The sequence below is a fragment of the Lepisosteus platostomus genome, chromosome 9 (assembly GCF_059453375.1).
Source record: "Lepisosteus platostomus isolate fLepPlt1 chromosome 9, fLepPlt1.hap1, whole genome shotgun sequence".
Lineage (NCBI taxonomy): Eukaryota > Metazoa > Chordata > Actinopteri > Semionotiformes > Lepisosteidae > Lepisosteus > Lepisosteus platostomus.
The window spans coordinates 34,036,930-34,056,525 of record NC_142619.1 but is presented as its reverse complement, the minus strand read 5'-3'; the positions used below and the strand labels follow the sequence as shown (position 1 = coordinate 34,056,525).

The following is a 19,596-nucleotide window of genomic DNA, read 5'->3' as shown; positions in this document are numbered from 1 at the left end:
CTACTTACAAATGATCATTATTGTTCTCAATTGAATAATCTATTTTCATGCACTGCATTTAATATTAATATGAACATTAACCAAGGACTCCTAATTTGCACTGGTTACAAGGTGTATTAGTATGTCACTGTTCAACTTCTATGCAGATAACCAGAAAATGAAAGCTGAGCAAAAACGAACAGATTTCAGTGAAATGTGTTATGTGGAGTCCGCAGAGTACTCAATATGTTATTTTTGGCTGATGCTGACTTAAGAATGTCGATTCAAGGTTTTTATATAACTACCTGTAGCAAGTTTCATGGAGGAGAGAAAAAAAAAAGAAAGGCGTCCCATCCCCCACCAACATTTAACACGGCCTTCTGTTTTAACGGGTTTAGGAAGTTTCCGATGAGCCCTAAGCAGAAAACACTGTCTATTGTTCTGGTAACCGCTCAGGGTAGTGCAGTGCCGAGCTGGCTGCTAGAGGGCGCTGCGCGACGCTCGGAGCTCTCGGCCTCAGGATCTTTTTGTCTGAGAACTGGATCCCGCTGCCGCTTATACAGTGTGTGTGAGATTGCATGGAGCCGCGTCTGTAACACACTGTCAAACCACTCCAAAACGAACACAATAGCAACCAAAACAATTCATTTACTATACAGAACAATGTCAATTTTAGTTTGCCGTCAGAATCGGTCGTAATTCGGATTGCTTGGTGGAAGTTATAGTAGGCTAAATCGGGTCTTGTTTTCTCTGTGTGCATACACATTATTATCACTCTTCTCGCTCTTATTTCTTTAACTTTTTAAAACACTCAGCTTTCTCGTCAATGACTGAGCGCCGGCGGAGTATGGGATCCTTGGTATCTTAGGAAGCGAATGAGTGGGGTTTTAACTGTTTTTTAATATTTTTAAAATGGCAAATTCGACGGGGAAAAATCAACCTGATCAGCGAAGGAAAGGACTGGCTTTCCTGGACGAGCTGCGGCAGTTTCACCAAAGCAGAGGGTGAGAAGGGGGCGGCTTTTAAACCTAAAAATATAACTTTAAAAACACGTTTAACGACAAATAAACATAGCCGGGGGCTCGCGGAAAGGCAATCCTGTATTAATTTCACGCTTTTCCCTTGTAGCTCACCGTTTAAGAAGATCCCAATCGTGGGTGGGAAAGAGCTGGATCTTAATGCTCTGTACACCCGAGTCACTACTTTAGGTGGATTTGCTAAGGTGAGTGGAAGTTTATATTCGCATTTCCCACTCTCAGCTCACGATATAACTGCCCGGGTCCGCTAGGAAACTCGTGGAGAAGCGGCTGGGCTCCTGCAAGGTGTTTGGCTGGCTCTGAATCGGCGGTGGTAAAGACGGGTTTGACGATGGCCTTGCGCTGGTCCTGTGAGTGTAGTGCTGTGTTGTGTGTCTGTGCGAGAGTGCTGGGTTTGCATTGAGAGTCAGTCTCTCAGCTGCTCCGCTTGCTCGGAGTCTGAGTGCAGTTTTAGTGCAACTCAAAATTAGCGGGCATGTTTAACATCGATAATCGGCACAGAGCATGGGCTAGGAAATGCTCCTCGCCGCGGGGAACGGCTCTCCTGCCTCGATTTTAAGCAGAAAAATCACAAAGAAGCCAGCCATGAGCCATAGCCATCTTAGGCTTCATGGCTGAAAACAAAATGTAGGCCTCAGACAGGCCTATATTTATTGAATACCCATAGAAATGTAAAAACGTCCCAAAATCATGACAGACCGTTATTGGAGGTATCGATCGCATCAGAGCGGTCTCGAAGTGTCACCGAGACTCTGGACCGCTTTTTAGTTGACATTTCAGAGTAACGGGGGGAGGGGGAGGTCCATTGTTTCATATGGGAAAATAATACAAAATTGTAAACAAAATACATTGGATAGCTTGCTGACAATTAATATTGTAACACTGCGGTGTTTGGATACTCAAAAGTTTTGTTATTGACGTTATTGTGGGGCTTTTAGATACTCAAAGCGTGCTTGTTGAAGTGAATTTAATTAAAACACTGACTTTTTATTGTAGGTTTCTGACAAGAATCAGTGGTCTGAACTTGTCGAGGACTTTAATTTTCCAAGGAGTTGCTCCAACGCTGCTTTTGTTTTAAAACAGTATTACCTTCGGTAAGTTCTTCTTTCTTGAAATATTCTGTGAAATGTAGCCTTATTTAAAACAGATGCATGCGGTGTATGTTTACAGGATTTGATTCCTGTTGGAGGGAATGACCAAGAGATAACCCGAGACTTTTGTGACCCTGTTTGTTTTAAGTTGACTGCCTTGGGAAGCCACGTGTGTATACAATATCCCATTTGAAGAAATTCCACTTTTGAGAGATTTGGGATATCTGCTAGGCATAACATCTACAGATGCAACGTTGCTTAGCACTTGGGGCTCCTGTCATTTTCAGATTGCTTACATCTTGAACAAGTGCACTTATGTCTTGAACTCCTTAGAAGGTTTCACAAATATAGTCATGCATGAGTTCTGTGGGTTCTGCAGCAGGAAAATTCTTCTTTAAATCTTGCTCACTTTTAGATCTATTTTTTATTTTGCAAATCCCCATTTTGAAGGACACAAGTTTTTTTTAACCAATTTTCACAGCTTTAACCGTTTATTTTGACAAACTAGGGCTTGATGGTGCTTTTATAGGACATGTGTCATAAAATATAAAAGAAAACAATATAGAAACATTTTAACTCTTTATTTCGGGGGTGCACAGAAGACAAAACTTTGCTGGGTGAGAAGGCTACATTATAAGAGCTCAAGTGAATGTATCAGGAGTTGACTTACCCTACTGTGAAACAAGTGAAAGGTAGTTTTCATTTTCAATGAGTTTATTCTTTTTAGTATAAGATGCGTAAGCTCCTTGATTATCTTATATTTCTGAAGCAGATATGTAAAAATATCAATGTAGGTCTTGTGTATGGCGGTAGTGTTGAGGTTTATGCCTTTTTTTCAGCTGCACTGTTTTGCTGTCAATTTCAGAGGTATTGGCTTTTACTTGGTGTAGGTCTTAAGGGGGACAATATATGTTTTGGGTTTTCTGCTATAGTCAAAGAAGCAAGCACTATAATATCTATAAATGCAAGAATCTTAACCTTGACTTGTTGTGAAAAGGAGACTTGTGCCTTCATGAAACTAGCTTCTGTACAACATATGCAATACGAACTTGATAGTATGCAGACGAGCCCTATTGATTGGAGTTGTCCTTAAAACCCTGTTTCATTCCATCACTCACAGCCAGCTCCGGAGCTTTAGAGTGTGCTGCATATGTTGGCTCTGACAGATTTTCCCTCCAAAATGTCTTGCCTGCATTTTTCACCCAGCTTGTTCTGGGTTTAGTTGAGTTGCAGTGGCACAGAATGACCATGTGTTCATGCGTTTGCACAGTGCTTGTAGTAAATACCAGTGCATAAGATTAACAGCCAGAACATTAGAAGTGGTGTTATGACTTATCCATGCACAGCTATCAAACAGCACTCGGTTGTGCCCACTGTTAATTTGTTGAAACACAGAGATGGCACATGTAAGTGGTTCTTCTGAATGTGAAATAAGATGCCTAAAAATGAAAAAAAGCAGGAAAGTACCAAACATGGGGATGAGTCTCTGCGAGCAGTGAATTGCAGTAGTTTGTCTTTAAACCTTTGTGCTCCTTGATTTTTAGTAATTGTATTCAATCAAGAAGATGAAGTTTTTGATTTAAATTGCAGCATTTCAAACTGTTGTCACTGACAAGGCTGCTCAAGGATAATGACTTTCTCCTTGTGGAAACCTCTCTACCCTTCAGGTACATTTTTGTGTGCCCTTAGTGACCAAACTCAAAGAGTGGGGTTCACCAGTATGATGGCTAACCTCAGTTGACTTGTGCAGTAGAGACTGTCAGTCTCAGCGTAATGTGTTGGGGTTATCTTGTTTCTCACTGCACTCTGTAACCTGCCATTAGCAAGCTGTATGTATGTAGCTTTTTATTTTATTAATCCAATTTCCAACAACAGGTCTTCTCCCATTTTGCACTTTTCTTGTAATTCTGGAAATAATGGCATAGATTAAAATAGATTTGCCACCATTTTTTGTGATTTTATACAGATTATCGGTTGCCTCAGAGGTCTGGTTTACACTTTTTAAAACTACTTAGATTTTCAGTTAGATTATTTTGTGTACGAATATATGATTTTTAGTTTTTAGTTATTTTAGTTATTAAAAATAAATCCCATTTCCAGAAATCCATTTTATGTTTGTTGGATACATTGTTGTGTGTCCAGCCGCAACACATCAAAGACATCCATTTCTAATTAGATTAATTTAGTGATGTTTGAGAAAAGTCTGTCTTGGTTTGAGCTCCTTGTTGAGAAACCAAGAGACTATGCAGTTATTTACTACACTGTTCATGTTAGATATGAAGGACTATAAGAGATCAAATGTTCAGACCATTCCTGGTCTCTAGTCCATGCCAGGGTACTGTGAGATTAATAATGAGGTTAATAACAGTACACTACACACTGTTTTGATTATATTTATACATGAACGGCAAAGACCCCCTTGCCTAAAATTCATTGGTGTTGTTTATGTGCCCCTTCAATTCCTGTGGTAAACATTGGTGCTCTTGCAATTTTTCATCTAACCTAAACTGGAGAAGTTAAACTGTGGGAGATCACAGCTACAACATCACTGCCTGGTTTAACTTCATTGCTGTCTTCAGCACAAGCCAGAACATCTTGGGAGCTGTTTGCATTTGCAGTTACATCCATCATTAGACACTCTGAATTGCTGAAAGAAATGAAGAGCACAGTTTAAAATAAATTTGAAAAGCATCAAGTGTTTGAACAGGCCCTGTGTTCATACTGGTAAAATGTGCATTTAATGTGTATCAATATATGAAGATGTGAAGCTAAGATGATAGGATGTCTTTCAGAAAAATAATCAAAATAATGTGACTTATTTTAATGAACCTACCATGTATGGTTTATTTTCCATTCAAATCTGGCTAAAAATGTGATATTGGCTGAAATATTATAACTTTAATCTGTTTTTTGGAATGTATTTTACTCTTCCCCCTCCTCCTGGCCTGGTTACTATTTAATGCAGACTTTTTTGTGCTTTAGTAAGTTGCTTTAGTTGCTTTCATCCTCTATCACTTTAACTGGTATCAGTACAACAGGACATACTGGGAAGTCCTTTCTACCCTTTTTAAAATAATTCTAATTTTCTGAAGTCTTTTGGAGGCAATTATACCCGTGTGCTGCAAGCTTGATATCCAAGGAAGTTTGTGTTCAATTCAAGCATGTTACACTCTGATTCTCATTTGCAGTTCATTCTTGTGGAAAATTGAGTAATGATAAAATGCTTTTTCAAAGCTAGAATGTTTTTAAAGGTGTCCAATGACAGTAAATTTTGCCACTGATGTTAAATCAAATGTGTTAACCCACCATTACCAAAACTGCAGTATTGATACAATAGGAGTTTGGACCACTGACCTTACTAGAAAGAAGACTGGCAATACGTGATGGTTTGTGATCAGATCTTATGTTTGCCTACTTTGTACATTCTTAATCCTGCACCCAAGAGCCAAATTATCATAATCCTGCTACAGCTCAAATTGCATAGCAAAGGTTGTCCAATAATGGTTTGGTTTTAAATGGTTGATGTACTCATTTTGCATTTTAAAAAAGTTTAGGCAACACCGGCCTTGTATTTTATGTTGTTACTTTAAAAGATGTACCTTTAATTTCTCCTTTTTATACGTTTTCAGTATGATTGAACATATGTGAGTGTGTACAAAGTCAAACTATTTCCAACTGTGATAAAACAATTAAGATTTTAATCTGGCTGTGCTCTCCTGCCTCCTGGATTTGAATAGTTTTGCATGAGGCTGTCAGGCAGGTGCAGTATTTAAGGGTGGCATTCCGACTCTTTGTTTGCAGCACTTTGTTACTTGTGGCTTCTACTGTTACTGAAGCATTTCAGGCTGAACGAGTGCCCGAGGAAGGAGCCGTTTCAAAGCTGTTTTTTTTTTACAATGAAACGTATCCTGCATGTTGCAGGTGTGTGTTAAGATTGTAAACAACAAAAACACTCAGAAATGTTTCAGGCTGAAATTCTTAAGAGAGTCGCAGTTGAAGGCAGCTTAGACCTGTCTGACGTTCATTTTATTGGTTCTGAATAGGAATAAAAATGCACCAGAGTTTCCTTGAGTTTGCTGATGTGGTCATGCCAGTGATTTTAAATTCCCTGAATATGGGAAGCCTCATATATTTCTGAATAAACGATTTTGTGAAAGAGGAATGTACCTAAGTAAAGAGTCTACTGCTAAGCCTCGGAGCCCGATTAAGTGCTTTATCTTTAAAGATCACTTTTTATTGTAAAGGATCCCCATGAGTCATACCTCGGGCAACAGGCAAGAAAGTAGGAGTCCAGGTGCTTTATCGAACATTTCCAATTTAGTTACCAAAAGTACTAAATGACAAGGAAAGCAATTTTGTTGTAGAGTGCAGAATGGCTCATGATTAATCAAAACTCTTGCTACTGTGAGAATGTTGGAGTGTTTGAATTTTTTACAGATGAATATGCTGAGTGTGCCTTGTAGAGGTTATATTGTTAATGCAACTAATGTATCTTAGTTTGTTGTCATATAAGCATTAAAGACTATTTGCACTTCACAAAACAAGACAATTTAGCAGTTGTAGCAAATATTGCCATGATTCATATAAAACTTCAGTGAAGTGACAGCAATTGAATCGAAATCCACAAAACAAAAAAAGCTGGCACTCGTTTTTTTTAAAGGACATTTTTTTAACGTAGCGCTGTACAAAGTGTTTGCATCTGTAAATCAGACAAATTATTGCTGAAAGTGTCAATATTCATGCAAAACCCCCAGTCTATCAATGTGATTATTGAATACGATTAGGCAGGAACTGCTGGCAGCACTTTTGCCCTTTAAACAGTATCTCCCACCAGCACCGCAGGCTAGTCTCAGGGCTGGTCCCACAGATTATGATGGTGCATCCAGCATTGGTGTAGCAGAAACTCATTTACCCGTGTCCAGTTTTCCAAAAACATTTAATAAAAACACACTTCCAAAAGCAGAGCAAATCTTACTGTATGCAGAGTCATTTTGTTGTTCTTTTGTCACCACAGACCGTCCTCTGTTATATAAGCTAGCAGGAGATGAGTTAAGACTAGGCTACTTTCGAAGTGTTTTTGCGCGTTTCCCTTTTCAAACCTTTTAGGCAGTAATTTTAGAATCGCCATGAAACGTGCATTATAAATCAAAGTACTTGTGGTCATGCACATGGCCAGCCTGTCCTACTTAATGTTTGTGGAGGTGGTTTATTTATGTTTTACACAAGGTCTTTCAAGATAAAAGCTTTTTGTGCTTGTGGTTCTATGAATTACTTGCTCATACTGTATACAGTCATGAGCCTTTTGCAACACCTTTTGAAAATAAAAGTTTGTGCAAACCTAATGAAAAAAAAATTCAATGATCCTCTTGCAGAAGATCAGTTTTGTTTTTATAACTGCTGTTAAAAGTTTGAGTTGAATATTACGTGTAAGCACGTTTTGCCTTATTAAGTGCAAATAGCAGTGTTGACTTAATTGTCACATTTCTTATTTTGTCGTTTATTTTTTGTTCCATTTTTCTAGTCTTGTACTACATTTAAACTGCTGTGAGCATCTTTTGTAGTTTATATGTGCAAATAGTCTTTCTATGATATAAAGCTGTAAAGACTTCCCAGCACAGGTATATATCGTTAAAATCTGTGAGAGACAAATGCTTGCACAGCACAAATTTATGTATCTATTACCGTTTGTGGCAATGTGCTTGTGATAATGGTCAGTATAATCCATTTCTTTTAGAATGCAAAATATTTCACATAAGTAATTTAGAGGGATATTTTAGGTGGTTGTACCTTAATATTATGAAGTTTTGCACATTTTGTTTTTGCACAGATATGTTCTGCATGTTCAAGAAATGTCCAGTAACCTTCTGCTGATTTACAGAAATGATCGATATAAAGTGCAGATACTTTGACTTGTAGGACCATGTATTTTGAACAAGATTTAGCAAGGTTGTGAAGTCTTGCCAAAACTTTCACAATATTTGTTATTGTAAATCTGTCCTTTGCTACTGCAGATGATTACATAGTGAGTGCCTCTTCTGTACCCACAGTCAAGAACAAAGAGGATGTCGTTTTGCTTGTGATATTTGCAGCAAATCAGACACAGACTGTGTTTCCATTGGACTCCTAGTTTTACTTTCAGGGAGTGTGAAGAGTAACTTCCCTATTTGCTGAATGACAAGCCTTTGAATTTAGAATCTGTGAAAGTCCTATGCACTAGTCTATAGTATTCTTTATAAATGTAAAAAAAAACCTGTGATGCTGAGATACCAGGTTAAGAACAGACACTTTTTAATAAATGTATGATAGTTTTTAATAAATGCATGATAATCAATAGGAGTGACAATGTTTTGGATGTAGGTTAACTACAAGATATTATAAACAATGTGATATAGCCTGCCTTTGGTAGCTCATTAGTTCAGGTGGCCTGACGACCAGGCATGCAGTGTGGCAAAAGATCTTCTGGTATGTGTTGCAGATTTTTCATACGAACAGTGAAGAACTTGACTTTGTTGAGAAGATTATGTATAGAAAACTTCCCAAAACCTATTTTAAAATTGAATCCACAGCTGGAGACTTTGTCCTTTATATAGATACCTGCATCATTTTTCTTCATAAACTTGACCCGTTTTATGGTGGCACAGTGCAATTAATTATAGCCCTTACCACACACGTTAAGCCTTCTCAGCTTTGCTTTATACTTGTGTTGCTGGTGGCTGAGGTGATCGGGAAGTACACAGACTATTATTATTGGATTGTAGGGGACTTGTGTGAGAACTATATGGACAGTGTTCTGTTAGCTTCCAGCTTCTGCTTAAGTTCAACACTATGGCATGTTTAGCTGATTGTTCGTCTTTTTATAATGTGAAATCTGCACTGGACTTAGACGTTTTCAGGAAGCCCAGGATTCTTGCCTCATCACACAATTCTGAAAAACATTTGAAAAAATCTGTAGATTAACTTCAGTTTTAAGTTAACTTTGACATTCTCTGCTCAGTGCAGCATGATTTTACATCACAACGGAAATCACAGATTGCATTTCCCAGTGTTATTTCTCCCATAATCACCCCCAAAATAAAGGGATTCTGTTAAGAAGGCAGCCTTCTGTTGAACCGGATCCTAAATGTACAAATCCTTTAAAGGCTGCAGACTTCAAACAGTTTGCTTGATTGTAATGGGCATCCCTGGTGATTCTTAATAAAAAGTAGCCTTTGTAGTTCTTGTGTGTTAATGTTGGCTTGACAAGGAAGAGATGGTGACTTTGAGGCAATACCTTAGTTTCACCTATCCAGACTGCTTGCGTCTGCTATGCCACTTTAATGTGCTGAGCCGTGCTGAAGTTCCCACTCAGGAACATGGCCTGATTATTGGAATCCAGTTTCTGCACTTGGCATCTCTTGTGCCAGTGGACCTTCTAACGCAGATGCGTAGGCTGGTCGGTAAGTGCGCTGCATATAGCTGGGATAGTAGGTCAGAGGTCACCGGGGAAATCCGTCAATGGGCTGCTGTCGTCTTGGTTTTGCAGAAAGCTGTGGTGAAGGTGGGATTCTTCTGGTTACACACAGAGCAAGAAAGAAAAATAACCAAGTCCTCCCTACACGAGCCAGCCAGCAAAGCCTTACTCATAGTCTTTTACAGTGTCCATTTATATGAAGTAGAGATAATAAACCACATGTTCAGTTTTAGTATGCAGATGTTTTTGTTTCATTTATTTTGTCCATAGCCTAGAAAAATACACTTCTTACAGTGTCTTTAGATGGATTATTTAAGTGAAATTAAAGTGTAATTAAAATTCAAATACGTTTTTTTAATTCATGAAACTAGGCCTGTTCCTTGTGAGGAGAACTATTGGTATTTAAATTACAGATGTGAAAATTCTTTGGATTTTTATGGCCTGTTTCCACTTGTGGTTGGGCTTTAATGTTTTTAGATTAATCTTTTAAAATGAGCTATAGAAATATTGATTGACATGGCATGTTTTCAGGTAAATCTGTAATACCAATTATTTTTTTTTAGAAATCAACCAATTAGCTGCATTTTAATGGCATTCCAAATATTATTTGGGCCCTTCCGATAGTAGTTTATGAAATGTCCAGCTGGACTTTTTTTACCACACTGTATCATACCACACCTGAATCATATTATACTATTATAATATGAAACTTATAAGTTTATTTGTTGATAGAGCAAGTATCTTTCATTTAGACAGACCGGGATCCTGGGTAAGTGGTCTACAAACAGCTTATGTATTGAAAAGTGACTAATTCAGTGTACCTTGATATAAAGCACTGGTATTGTGGTTTCTTAAAGTAATGGTTTTACATATGCTGTCCAAGTTAAGTGGCATCTTTAATTGCTGCATATGTGTTTGAGTGCCCTGTGATGTGCCCTTCTTCCATGATGTTCCAATTTGCACCCTGTTGCTGTTGTTAGACTCTGGACCACAGCATGACCCACTAAGGATATGCTGTGGACCCTGAAAATTGGTAGATGGATGTCCCCATGTGTTGTCAGTCCTTTAATTTTTCTTTTCATTTCTGTTATATTAGCAACTTTCAAACACCTGAAAATTTTAACCTCTGACAAAAAAAGATGTAATCTGTCCAATGATATTGTTCTGTAATTTGCCCAATGATATTAGTTAAGCACTCATAAAGTAAAATATGTTCCTTTTTTCTCTGTGGAACTTACTGCCACTTTAAAATGTATACAGGCCTTTTCAGTTTTAATGCTACTGTCTTGTTTACATAACTGGTTTTGGCTGAAATATTAATCCTGGAAAGAAACAATGACAAAAACTTCATCACTACACCATTATTTGGAAGGTAAATGTTCACACTCTATCAATCTGATAACAGTAATAGTGGCTCGAGGCGACGAGCAGCATTACCACCTTGTAGCTTCATATGATCAGATTTCAGAAGGTAAGCGAGGCCAGCTCTGGTTTATTAACCACGCAGATGCTGTAATTGGTACTGGTGGACCAGTAGGTGGCACTTTTCCCTATGGATCAGAATTTCCAAACCAATGTCCCAGTATGGTGATGGAGTCGCTTTGCTGGAAGATGTGCCATAAGCGGAAGAGATGTTTTACTGAGATCGTAACTACTTGGTCACTAAAGCTTTTTTCCCCCGAAGTGTAGGGGCGATAACCAGGTCTTCTTGCTAAATACCTCTTCGTGCTTCTATAGTCCAAAAACTTCACAAAAGTTCTACATTTTTCCACCTGGTCTGCTGTAAAGTGGGCAAAGGAAGGTTAAGGTGGGCGCTGTACTGCAGTGATGGATGAAGATTGTCCCCTTCTAAATGAAAAGGACTATTTTGGGATGCTTTAGAAAAAAAAATATATTCAAGGAATTATTTCCAAGGTTTCTTCCTGATCATAAATGATTACACAAATTGAAATGAAAAGAATTTCTCTCTTTATGCCTTTGAATGGAGAGGGTTATAAGGAGACTCGCTACAAGTATTCATAATCCAAAAAAGATACCGTATGACCCAGTCTTAATAGTACAGTCAAAGTCAACCCTAAAAAGTATTTTAGGACCCAAGGGTAAAAGTATCTTAGGACTCAAGTGGACATTGTGCAGTTAGGGATGAAAGCAGAGTAATTTGCACAACATATTGTGAGTGTCTGAAAGAAGCTACCTAGCCATACAGCTGAACCAGATGTCATGGGATCCTTCAAGAAAAGTTTGAGATCTTAAGGTTAATAAGCTACACTTACAGTGCTAGCAATGAAACTAACGATAAACTTGTAAAGATAGTTTAAAGCATATACATTTACTGTTTTTCCAGACTTTTAACATTTTACCAACACAGGGATATATTGTAGACTTCAGTATGTGAAAATGCTCATACCTCCCTCATTTCCTCTATTATTAGTCCACAGGAGACAATAAACATGTTTCTTTAAAAGTTTCACAATGATCACTTCTACTTTTCTGATGTTATGAAGACAGTTAAAAGCTGCATTAAATTGTACCATTTTTAGACCCTCAAAAATCTTCTGAGCCATATGAGATGTCTTAAAAACCAGACAGAATCCTAAAGTAATCAATTTCTTTGATTTTATCAATTGATAGTGCAGTGTAAGTAACATCTTAGTAAAAACATTGAGAGGGAAAATCACATGGGTAGCAAGTTGAGATAAAATGTCTTTACAGCACTTAAAGGATTTTTATTACATTCCCCAGGCAGTAGAGCAGTTTGTTTAGCTCTGTGAAAGGAACATATACAGTCACCTTGTTGAATGTTTTAGTTATAGTCACCAACTGCTTTGGCTGCTGAGAGAGATGACTCATGGAGTGAGAAAAATGAGCATATAATTTGCAAGACTGTTATGGTGATACAATATGTTTTTAAATATTGCAGCAAATCGTACTAGAAAATAAGCAAAAATTGAGAAAATTAACTCAAGTCAGAACTGACTTGCTCTCTTTGTTTTGGGTGTTTTTACTGGCAATAAAGTATATAGTGTTTTTTTTTCCCTTATTTAGATATAGCTAACAAATTTCATATAAACAAGTCTTGACACTATTCATTGTGGGTCAAGGTATATTACTCTCACAGCCATCATAGGGTTTAATGTCTTCAGAGAAACTGATTTTCTGAGATTGAAAAAATGTTCTAGTACAGGGTCTTCCATAAAGTCCAAGTGTATAGTCTAGTATACTTAGTTGTTTTCAGAAATATAAGGATTTTAAATTACAGTAAATGCAGAACCTTTTAACAACTGACCTTAAGTTACCTCATCACCAATATTTGTACTTATTGGACACAATAGTTAAGTGTTTATGAAAAAGCATACTGTAGACACTTTTTAATGATACCCCCAAGAAACAATTAATTTTGGGAAAAATGTAGAAGCATGATATGAATTATAAGCCCTTTTGAAAGGCCTTAACACTGTGTGCTATGGAGCACAGCCTATGGAGAACTGAAAATCTTGCCCTCTCAAAAATTACATTTATAAGCAGTTAACTACTTCTTGTCACCTGGAGACTTTTTGTCCTCTTCCCCATTTTCCTAATTAGTGTCATTAAGCTGTTTTTCCCTTCCTTAACATTGCTTAAGGCAATATATTATCCATGTTTCTTTTTGGTGGTTCAGAGGTAATTACTACAAAGCAGAACAAAGGAAATTTCACATTGTCCAATGAATGGTCTGAAAAGTAGAGTACGTAGTTCTGAAAGTAGTGTTTTGATTACATTGATTACAAATTTAATTCTTACATTTTGTAAAAAAAAGAATTGTTGATGTGCTTTATTTGGTTTGGTAGTAGCATAACATACCAGTTAATCTATGGATATATTTAATATGCATACATCTTTCAGAATTGGATTCCTTTGTTATTAATTAGATTAGGTTTATCATAAGGTGGGATATTTGTTGTATAAATGCAAACTAACACAAGGATTTCAATTGAAGCAACAGCGAGCAAAAAATCTAATTTCAGTTCAGCCCTGTCAGAGGTTTTGTATTAACATATTTGAACAAAGTCGTTCTATTTCATGGGCTGTTTTGTGAGACCTCCCCCTGCTCTTATGAAGCATTAATTTATATTGAGTCCTATTGTTCATCCTTTGCAATATTGCAGTGAAAATACTACTATCTGCCATTTTAAGTAAAAGTGTGAAAGATTGCAAATCATTTAATTAAAATTTAGTTAAAACATCTTTGTGCACCTTTGCTGTCTGAAAGTTTAGTTTAAGCCCCAACCTTATCAAAGTGCAAGTTAAGTCATTGCAAGTCACACCGTGACAATCTATATATAGAATTATAAAAAGTTTGTATCAACTTTATCATTGAAGTGCGCTAAATTCTGCATTGACGAAATGAAACAATACTAATCAATATATCAGAATAAATGTTTTTTCAATGTTTTTACCAGTTTTTAGTTATTGTAACTATGAAAATTATTTTATTCTATGCTTGTTTTCACATTTGAAAGAAAGTACATAAATACTTTCCTTGAAAAATATCACTGAGATTTAATACAGATATGTTAAATACTGACCTGACATTTTTTCAGTTTTTTTGATACATGCACTCTGTATTGTGTGTATATCTAGAGTGTACACATTAATGTTTTTCAGAACACACTCTCAAATACTGTACATTTGAGTATTGCAAACAGCATTAAGTGAAAAGATGCCACTGGTTTAAGTGGGAAATGGATCAAAAGGAGTTTGCCAAGACTGGCACTTAGCCAGCACATACAGTTCAGTGTTAGTCTTTGAATGCAGTTGTCTTTATGCTTCAGTGCTTTTGCTGTAGTGATAAAGGTGCAGCACAGTGTGTAGTCTTGTTAGTGCAGAAATTACAATAACTTCCTCCTGACAATGGCTGTAGATTGCACTCGTGTTTTAACTTCTTGAGTTGTATCCCAGCATTTGGGAGAAAAGACTCCTGCAGGCTGCGCTAGTGTAACAGTTGTGACTTGCTTAATTATCTGTAGTAGTGCGCAGTTCCTGAAGTCTTGAATACAGAGCAGGAGACAAACTGAGGTCAGCACACTGCTTGTTCTCATGCCTGCTCTACTTCAGCAGCTTCTCTCAGGGAATGACCTGCATTGACAGTGCTAACAGCTTTGAGCCTCACAAAGCAGAGACTAAGACAGAGGAGAGCTCCTCACGTAAGATTTTTAGCAGTTCTCAAACCTTCATATTTTTCTGTGCAGTCATTTAGTTGTTTTTTTTCTCTAATCATATATAAAACCCAAAATTCAGTATACATTAATATGGCTACTTATCAGATGCATTTAAAAGGCATGGGCAGTGTGTTTTACTGAAGTCTGAAATACAGAGACAATGAAGTTACTATGAAAATAGCTTTAGTGTAGCTGCATGTTCAGTCTTTTGAAACTGGATTTAGTTGCTGTTTTTTATACTGGTGTTGATTTTTTCAGATGTGGGTATGAATAAGTAAGTTTTTACTGTTCTATATGAGAAACAGGTTTTGCCATGGAAGAGAGTCCATGTACACACCGGAGAAAGTTATTGAATGAAAAGATTTTGCCCGCTACTTATGAAAATGCAAATTACATCCCACTTTTATTTTAAAAGGGCAAGGATGGGCACTTCCAAAAATGTATTATACAAATTGTTAATTATAGCTTTACTTTTCATTGTTTTTTTACTCATTAAATAAAATAATTGCATTGAAGGGCTTCTTTTTAGACTTTCACCAAACTAGTTTTAAAAATATCTTTACAAATTATGCCTAAAAGCTTAACTTCGTATTTACATTAGTCTGAAAACAGTAGCAAGTTCAGAACATAGGATGGACTCTTTGGCAAGAATGTCTTGTGAAAAATTGGCAAGGCTCATTTGATAAGACTAGGGAAAAATGGGAGAAGTTTGTGTGTAGCACTGTTCAGAAGTTGGTTTTCATTTTCATGTATTCACTAGAATCAAGATTTCAAAATGTTAATTGCTGCATCGTGGTACATAATGAGCTTTATTGTGTACAATAACACAACACAGTAATTCAGAAATCTTCACTTTATTAATCTGGTAAATAACTATTTTATACCAACACAGTAGAAACCCTTGATTATTAATTAACACTATCTTTAAAGTTATTCATCTCTCAGGCCTGTGTCATCTTTACAATCTCGGTAGACCTTTTTTTCAGTTCCAAGTGAAACAGTTGAATAACTCCCTCTTTCATTTTGGCAATTGGCCATATTCACCTTGTCATTATTTGCTCTGACTGTGGTCCTGACTGTGCTCCTTTCTGTTGTAAAATTATATGACGTACATGGGAAATATTTCTTCTTTCTAAAAATGGTGCTCTACATGAAATATTTTAAACAGTTTTAGCATAGATAACAGAAAATCATTTTTAGGCATATCAAATAAAAAAAATGTGATGGAGTTGAAGTGAATATTACAGACTGATGTTTGTGGTGAAGGCTGAACAGTCAGTGTTTATTTGAGATAAATCCATCAGGCATTTTTACAGCAGCTTATATAGGCCTCAGTATATTATACAATATTTTCAGTTAAAGCTTCAGTTAAATGTCACAAACCAATTTCTAAACGATCTATAAATATGTCATAAAATGTAAAAATGCAATATGTGCTTCAGATGTTATAAATACTAGTTCTGTGCTGTTGAGTGCATGTCAATGATCAGCTCTTGTCTTTCCCTGTAGCTGATGTCTGCCACACACAGCACCGTGTCATTGCTTCTTAGGCCTGCGTTGGCAGAGGGATTAATTAGCACTGTCTTTCTCATGCACGTTCACTGTGGATGAGGTGGGTGTTTGGTTGACTATGCCAATGTTGTTCTCATGCTGAGAAGCGTGGCTCGTGGTGGTTCAGGAAACTTTTAAGAACATTTTCATTGGCAGCCTCTAAATTCAGGTGTCTATGAACACGAGATAAAATGTTTAAGGAGCGTTTTGGAACTTGTAGCCAGGAATGTGGTGCTGTTGTCAAAAGAAAATGAAAGGTGCAGCACAGGCTTCATCCTTATGGGAATTTCTATGAGAGTGAAGAGCCAGAAACATTTAAATGTAAGATGGGAAATGCAGAGCTTGAAGCAGCTACTAACAAAAATCTTACGTTTTTTGTTGACATTGTTCTTGCTTTCTCGGCAGGGTTGTGAAGCAATAAAAATGGCAAACAATGTTGGAATATATCATTTAGAGTGCAGAATTTAAAACAAGGAATGTTATGTTAAAATTATAGAATGCACTAGTAACATCTGTAGAATATCATGTACAATTTTGGTCACCATCATAGAAACCAGATTTTGTTGCTCTAGGATCAGTTAAGAGAAGAGCTACCAGGTACATTATTGGGCTCAGAAGAATGTCTTGCACTGACAGACTAAAATAACTGTTTTTTTTAGGTCCATACAGAAAACTTAAAGGGACCTAAGTGAACTACTGAAATCCTAAAGGCATTCCAAAGTTAACCTTGTGCCTGACCAAATAGACATCTGTGTTTCATCTGTTGATACTGAAAGTAAACACAGAAGAAAACTACATAGAACTGCATTTAAAACTGAGACGGGAGGCAGTTCTTTACAAAAAGGCTTGTGGGAGCCTGTAACATGCAATCTGCCCACATTGTCAAAGCTAATTCTTGGCTTGAAGAGATTGCCTGCTCGGTCAGCTACTGGAAAGCAAATTAACTAGATGGGCCGAACAGTCTCAAGAAGTAAAGAAAGGGGGCGATCATCTTTTTCTCTTTGTTTTCTGAACAAATAAGTTAAATTTTTGTTAGTTCAAATACTCAGTTAATTAACTGCAAACATTCCCTCACAGTTTCCCTGCCAGCCTTTAAAACATTTAAATCCATGTGGTGCTAATGAACAGGGGTGACATGGTCTTGTGCTCTGAACTTTTTTCTTAATAGACCTGAATGTTTTTTTCCTTTGGGCAGGTCAGCTGAGAACAAAGCCCCTTTATGTGATGTAACACTTTATGTGATGTAGGTCTCAGAGATAATGGGAAACGTTAGAGAATGAATGTAAAATGGCTAATGTATTTAATTAATATTTCACTCAGGTGTCTGTTAAGGAAGAAATTGGCACTACGTTTTTGGCTGAGCAAGAACGAAGTTCTGTACTTTATTAAATGGTATTGGAATAGACAGAAGTGTTATAGGTATTAGAAGAAGGTAAACAAACCTTCAGGGCCAGAAGGTTATCTGCCAATTGTACTTAAGGAAACAAGAGATGTTATTCATAGACCTTTAACAAAACTGTTTCCATACTCATTGGAGGCAGGGGTAATACCTGTTGACTGAAAAATTACTAATGCAGCACCTGTTTATAAAAAGGCTGATAAACCCAAGCAGTCATAGACCAGTTGTATTGCTTCTTTTGTGAGGTAGGTTTTGGAAAGAACTACATTAGAGGATCGTCTGCAATACAGTAAGATTCTGGCAGATCATCTGTGTCTTTTCAACAGAGTTTTTCTTTACCTTGTTACAGTTCTTGGAACAAAAACTGCCCAGAATGATGCAGAGTATAAGATATGATATATTGAACTTTTCAGAAGGCTTTTAATACAGTTGTTAAATTGCATACAGTAGGCCTTCAGGAAAATATATGCATTTAGATTATGAACTAGTAATAGTTAGAAAACAGAAATGGGCAATATGGGACAACTACTCAGTCATGTAATTAGTGTAGTAACACATCTATATCTGTATCAAGAACTCTGCTTTTCTTCACATCATCTTGCATCAGTGATCTTAATTTTGTTGCAGTTAGTAAATTGATCTTTCTGAACATGGTACCTACGTAAGAGGATTAGGAAACACCATAGAAGCTGCAAAGGAAATAGAAAAGATGCTTTGACAGAATTCAAAACTAGACAAACACCTGCCAGATAACATGTTAAAAGATGTTTATTTTGGTTTCAGCCCAAAACAAATTCTTATTACTTTCTCTCTCTGGATTCTCTGGATCGTGCAAGTGGGATTTCTTTGTAGTGAATCAGTAAAATGTCTGACTCTGCTGGAAATAAAATGTTTGAACATTTATTGGGGTAAAGCTTAGTATGCAAAAGTCTGAAATCATATCACACAAATGTAATGTTTTTTAATCTTTTTATATTCTAACACATTAAGTAAAATATATGTTTGAAGTTGAGATATACAGTAGCTCACCCTGTTAATTCTTCCTTTTTATTTACCATTGGCATGCTCCCACAAAACTCACCTGGATACTTTCTCAAATATCATCACATATACCAATACAATACATCCATATTTGGATTTTGTGAGGTGACTCCATGTTTTATCAAGATGTACTAAAACATGATACAGAACTACAGGTACAACACTATCTGGGATATTGGTAATTTTAAATGAATACCAGCCATTGAGTGCCATTGGTCAGTATCCAACCAATAAAATGTCATTAAACATGTTTTAGTGAAATATTCAAATACATATAAAGGGTATCTATTATAAAATGTAGAGAAATTACTTTTTTAAAATTGCAATTTAAGGGACTTCCTAGGAGTACTTCCATGTATAACTTAATTGGAGTACAGAGTGCAACATACAGTTTGGACACTGTCATTAAAATTACACTTTTGCATTTGCGTTATCACTAGGAGGGAAGCTTTCCACTCTGGGTTCAAGATTTTTCTTAGTTATCAATTTCATCGAATTATTTGTACCAGGTAATTTATTATTTAATTTGGTGTCTGCAGATTGAGTAAAATGCAACACATTGGCAGATAACTTTGAAGTAGTATTGTGTAATGCAATGTAGAGTACGGCACACGAAACAGAATAACCCCGATATTGTGATGTTAACATTGAAACAGAAATGCAGATATAAATATGGCGCATGCAATATATAAAATAAGGAGCAGCGTTATGTTATAGTAAATATTAATGACTTGTGCTTCAGAACAGAGTTCAGCAAAAGGTACGTGATATTCTGTTGTGCATAGTGTCAATTAGTGCAGCGCTGGATATAATTTACTGCTTGCAAGACATTGTGATAAGTTGTAATGTA

At 36.6% G+C, this 19,596-nt stretch overlaps 1 protein-coding gene across 1 annotated transcript in view; it reads left to right on the top strand.

Annotated features, from left to right (window-relative positions):
- Nucleotides 1-437: 437 nt before the first annotated feature.
- The window catches only part of arid2 (AT-rich interaction domain 2), a 77,673-nt gene continuing 58,514 nt past the window's right edge, over nt 438-19,596 (top strand). The window contains exons 1-3 of the mRNA XM_088644785.1: nt 438-983; nt 1,108-1,201; nt 2,013-2,110. Of these exons, the coding sequence (XP_088500911.1) occupies nt 892-983; nt 1,108-1,201; nt 2,013-2,110 (284 nt within the window). The 5' untranslated portion in view covers nt 438-891. The remainder of the gene's footprint in view (nt 984-1,107; nt 1,202-2,012; nt 2,111-19,596) is intronic.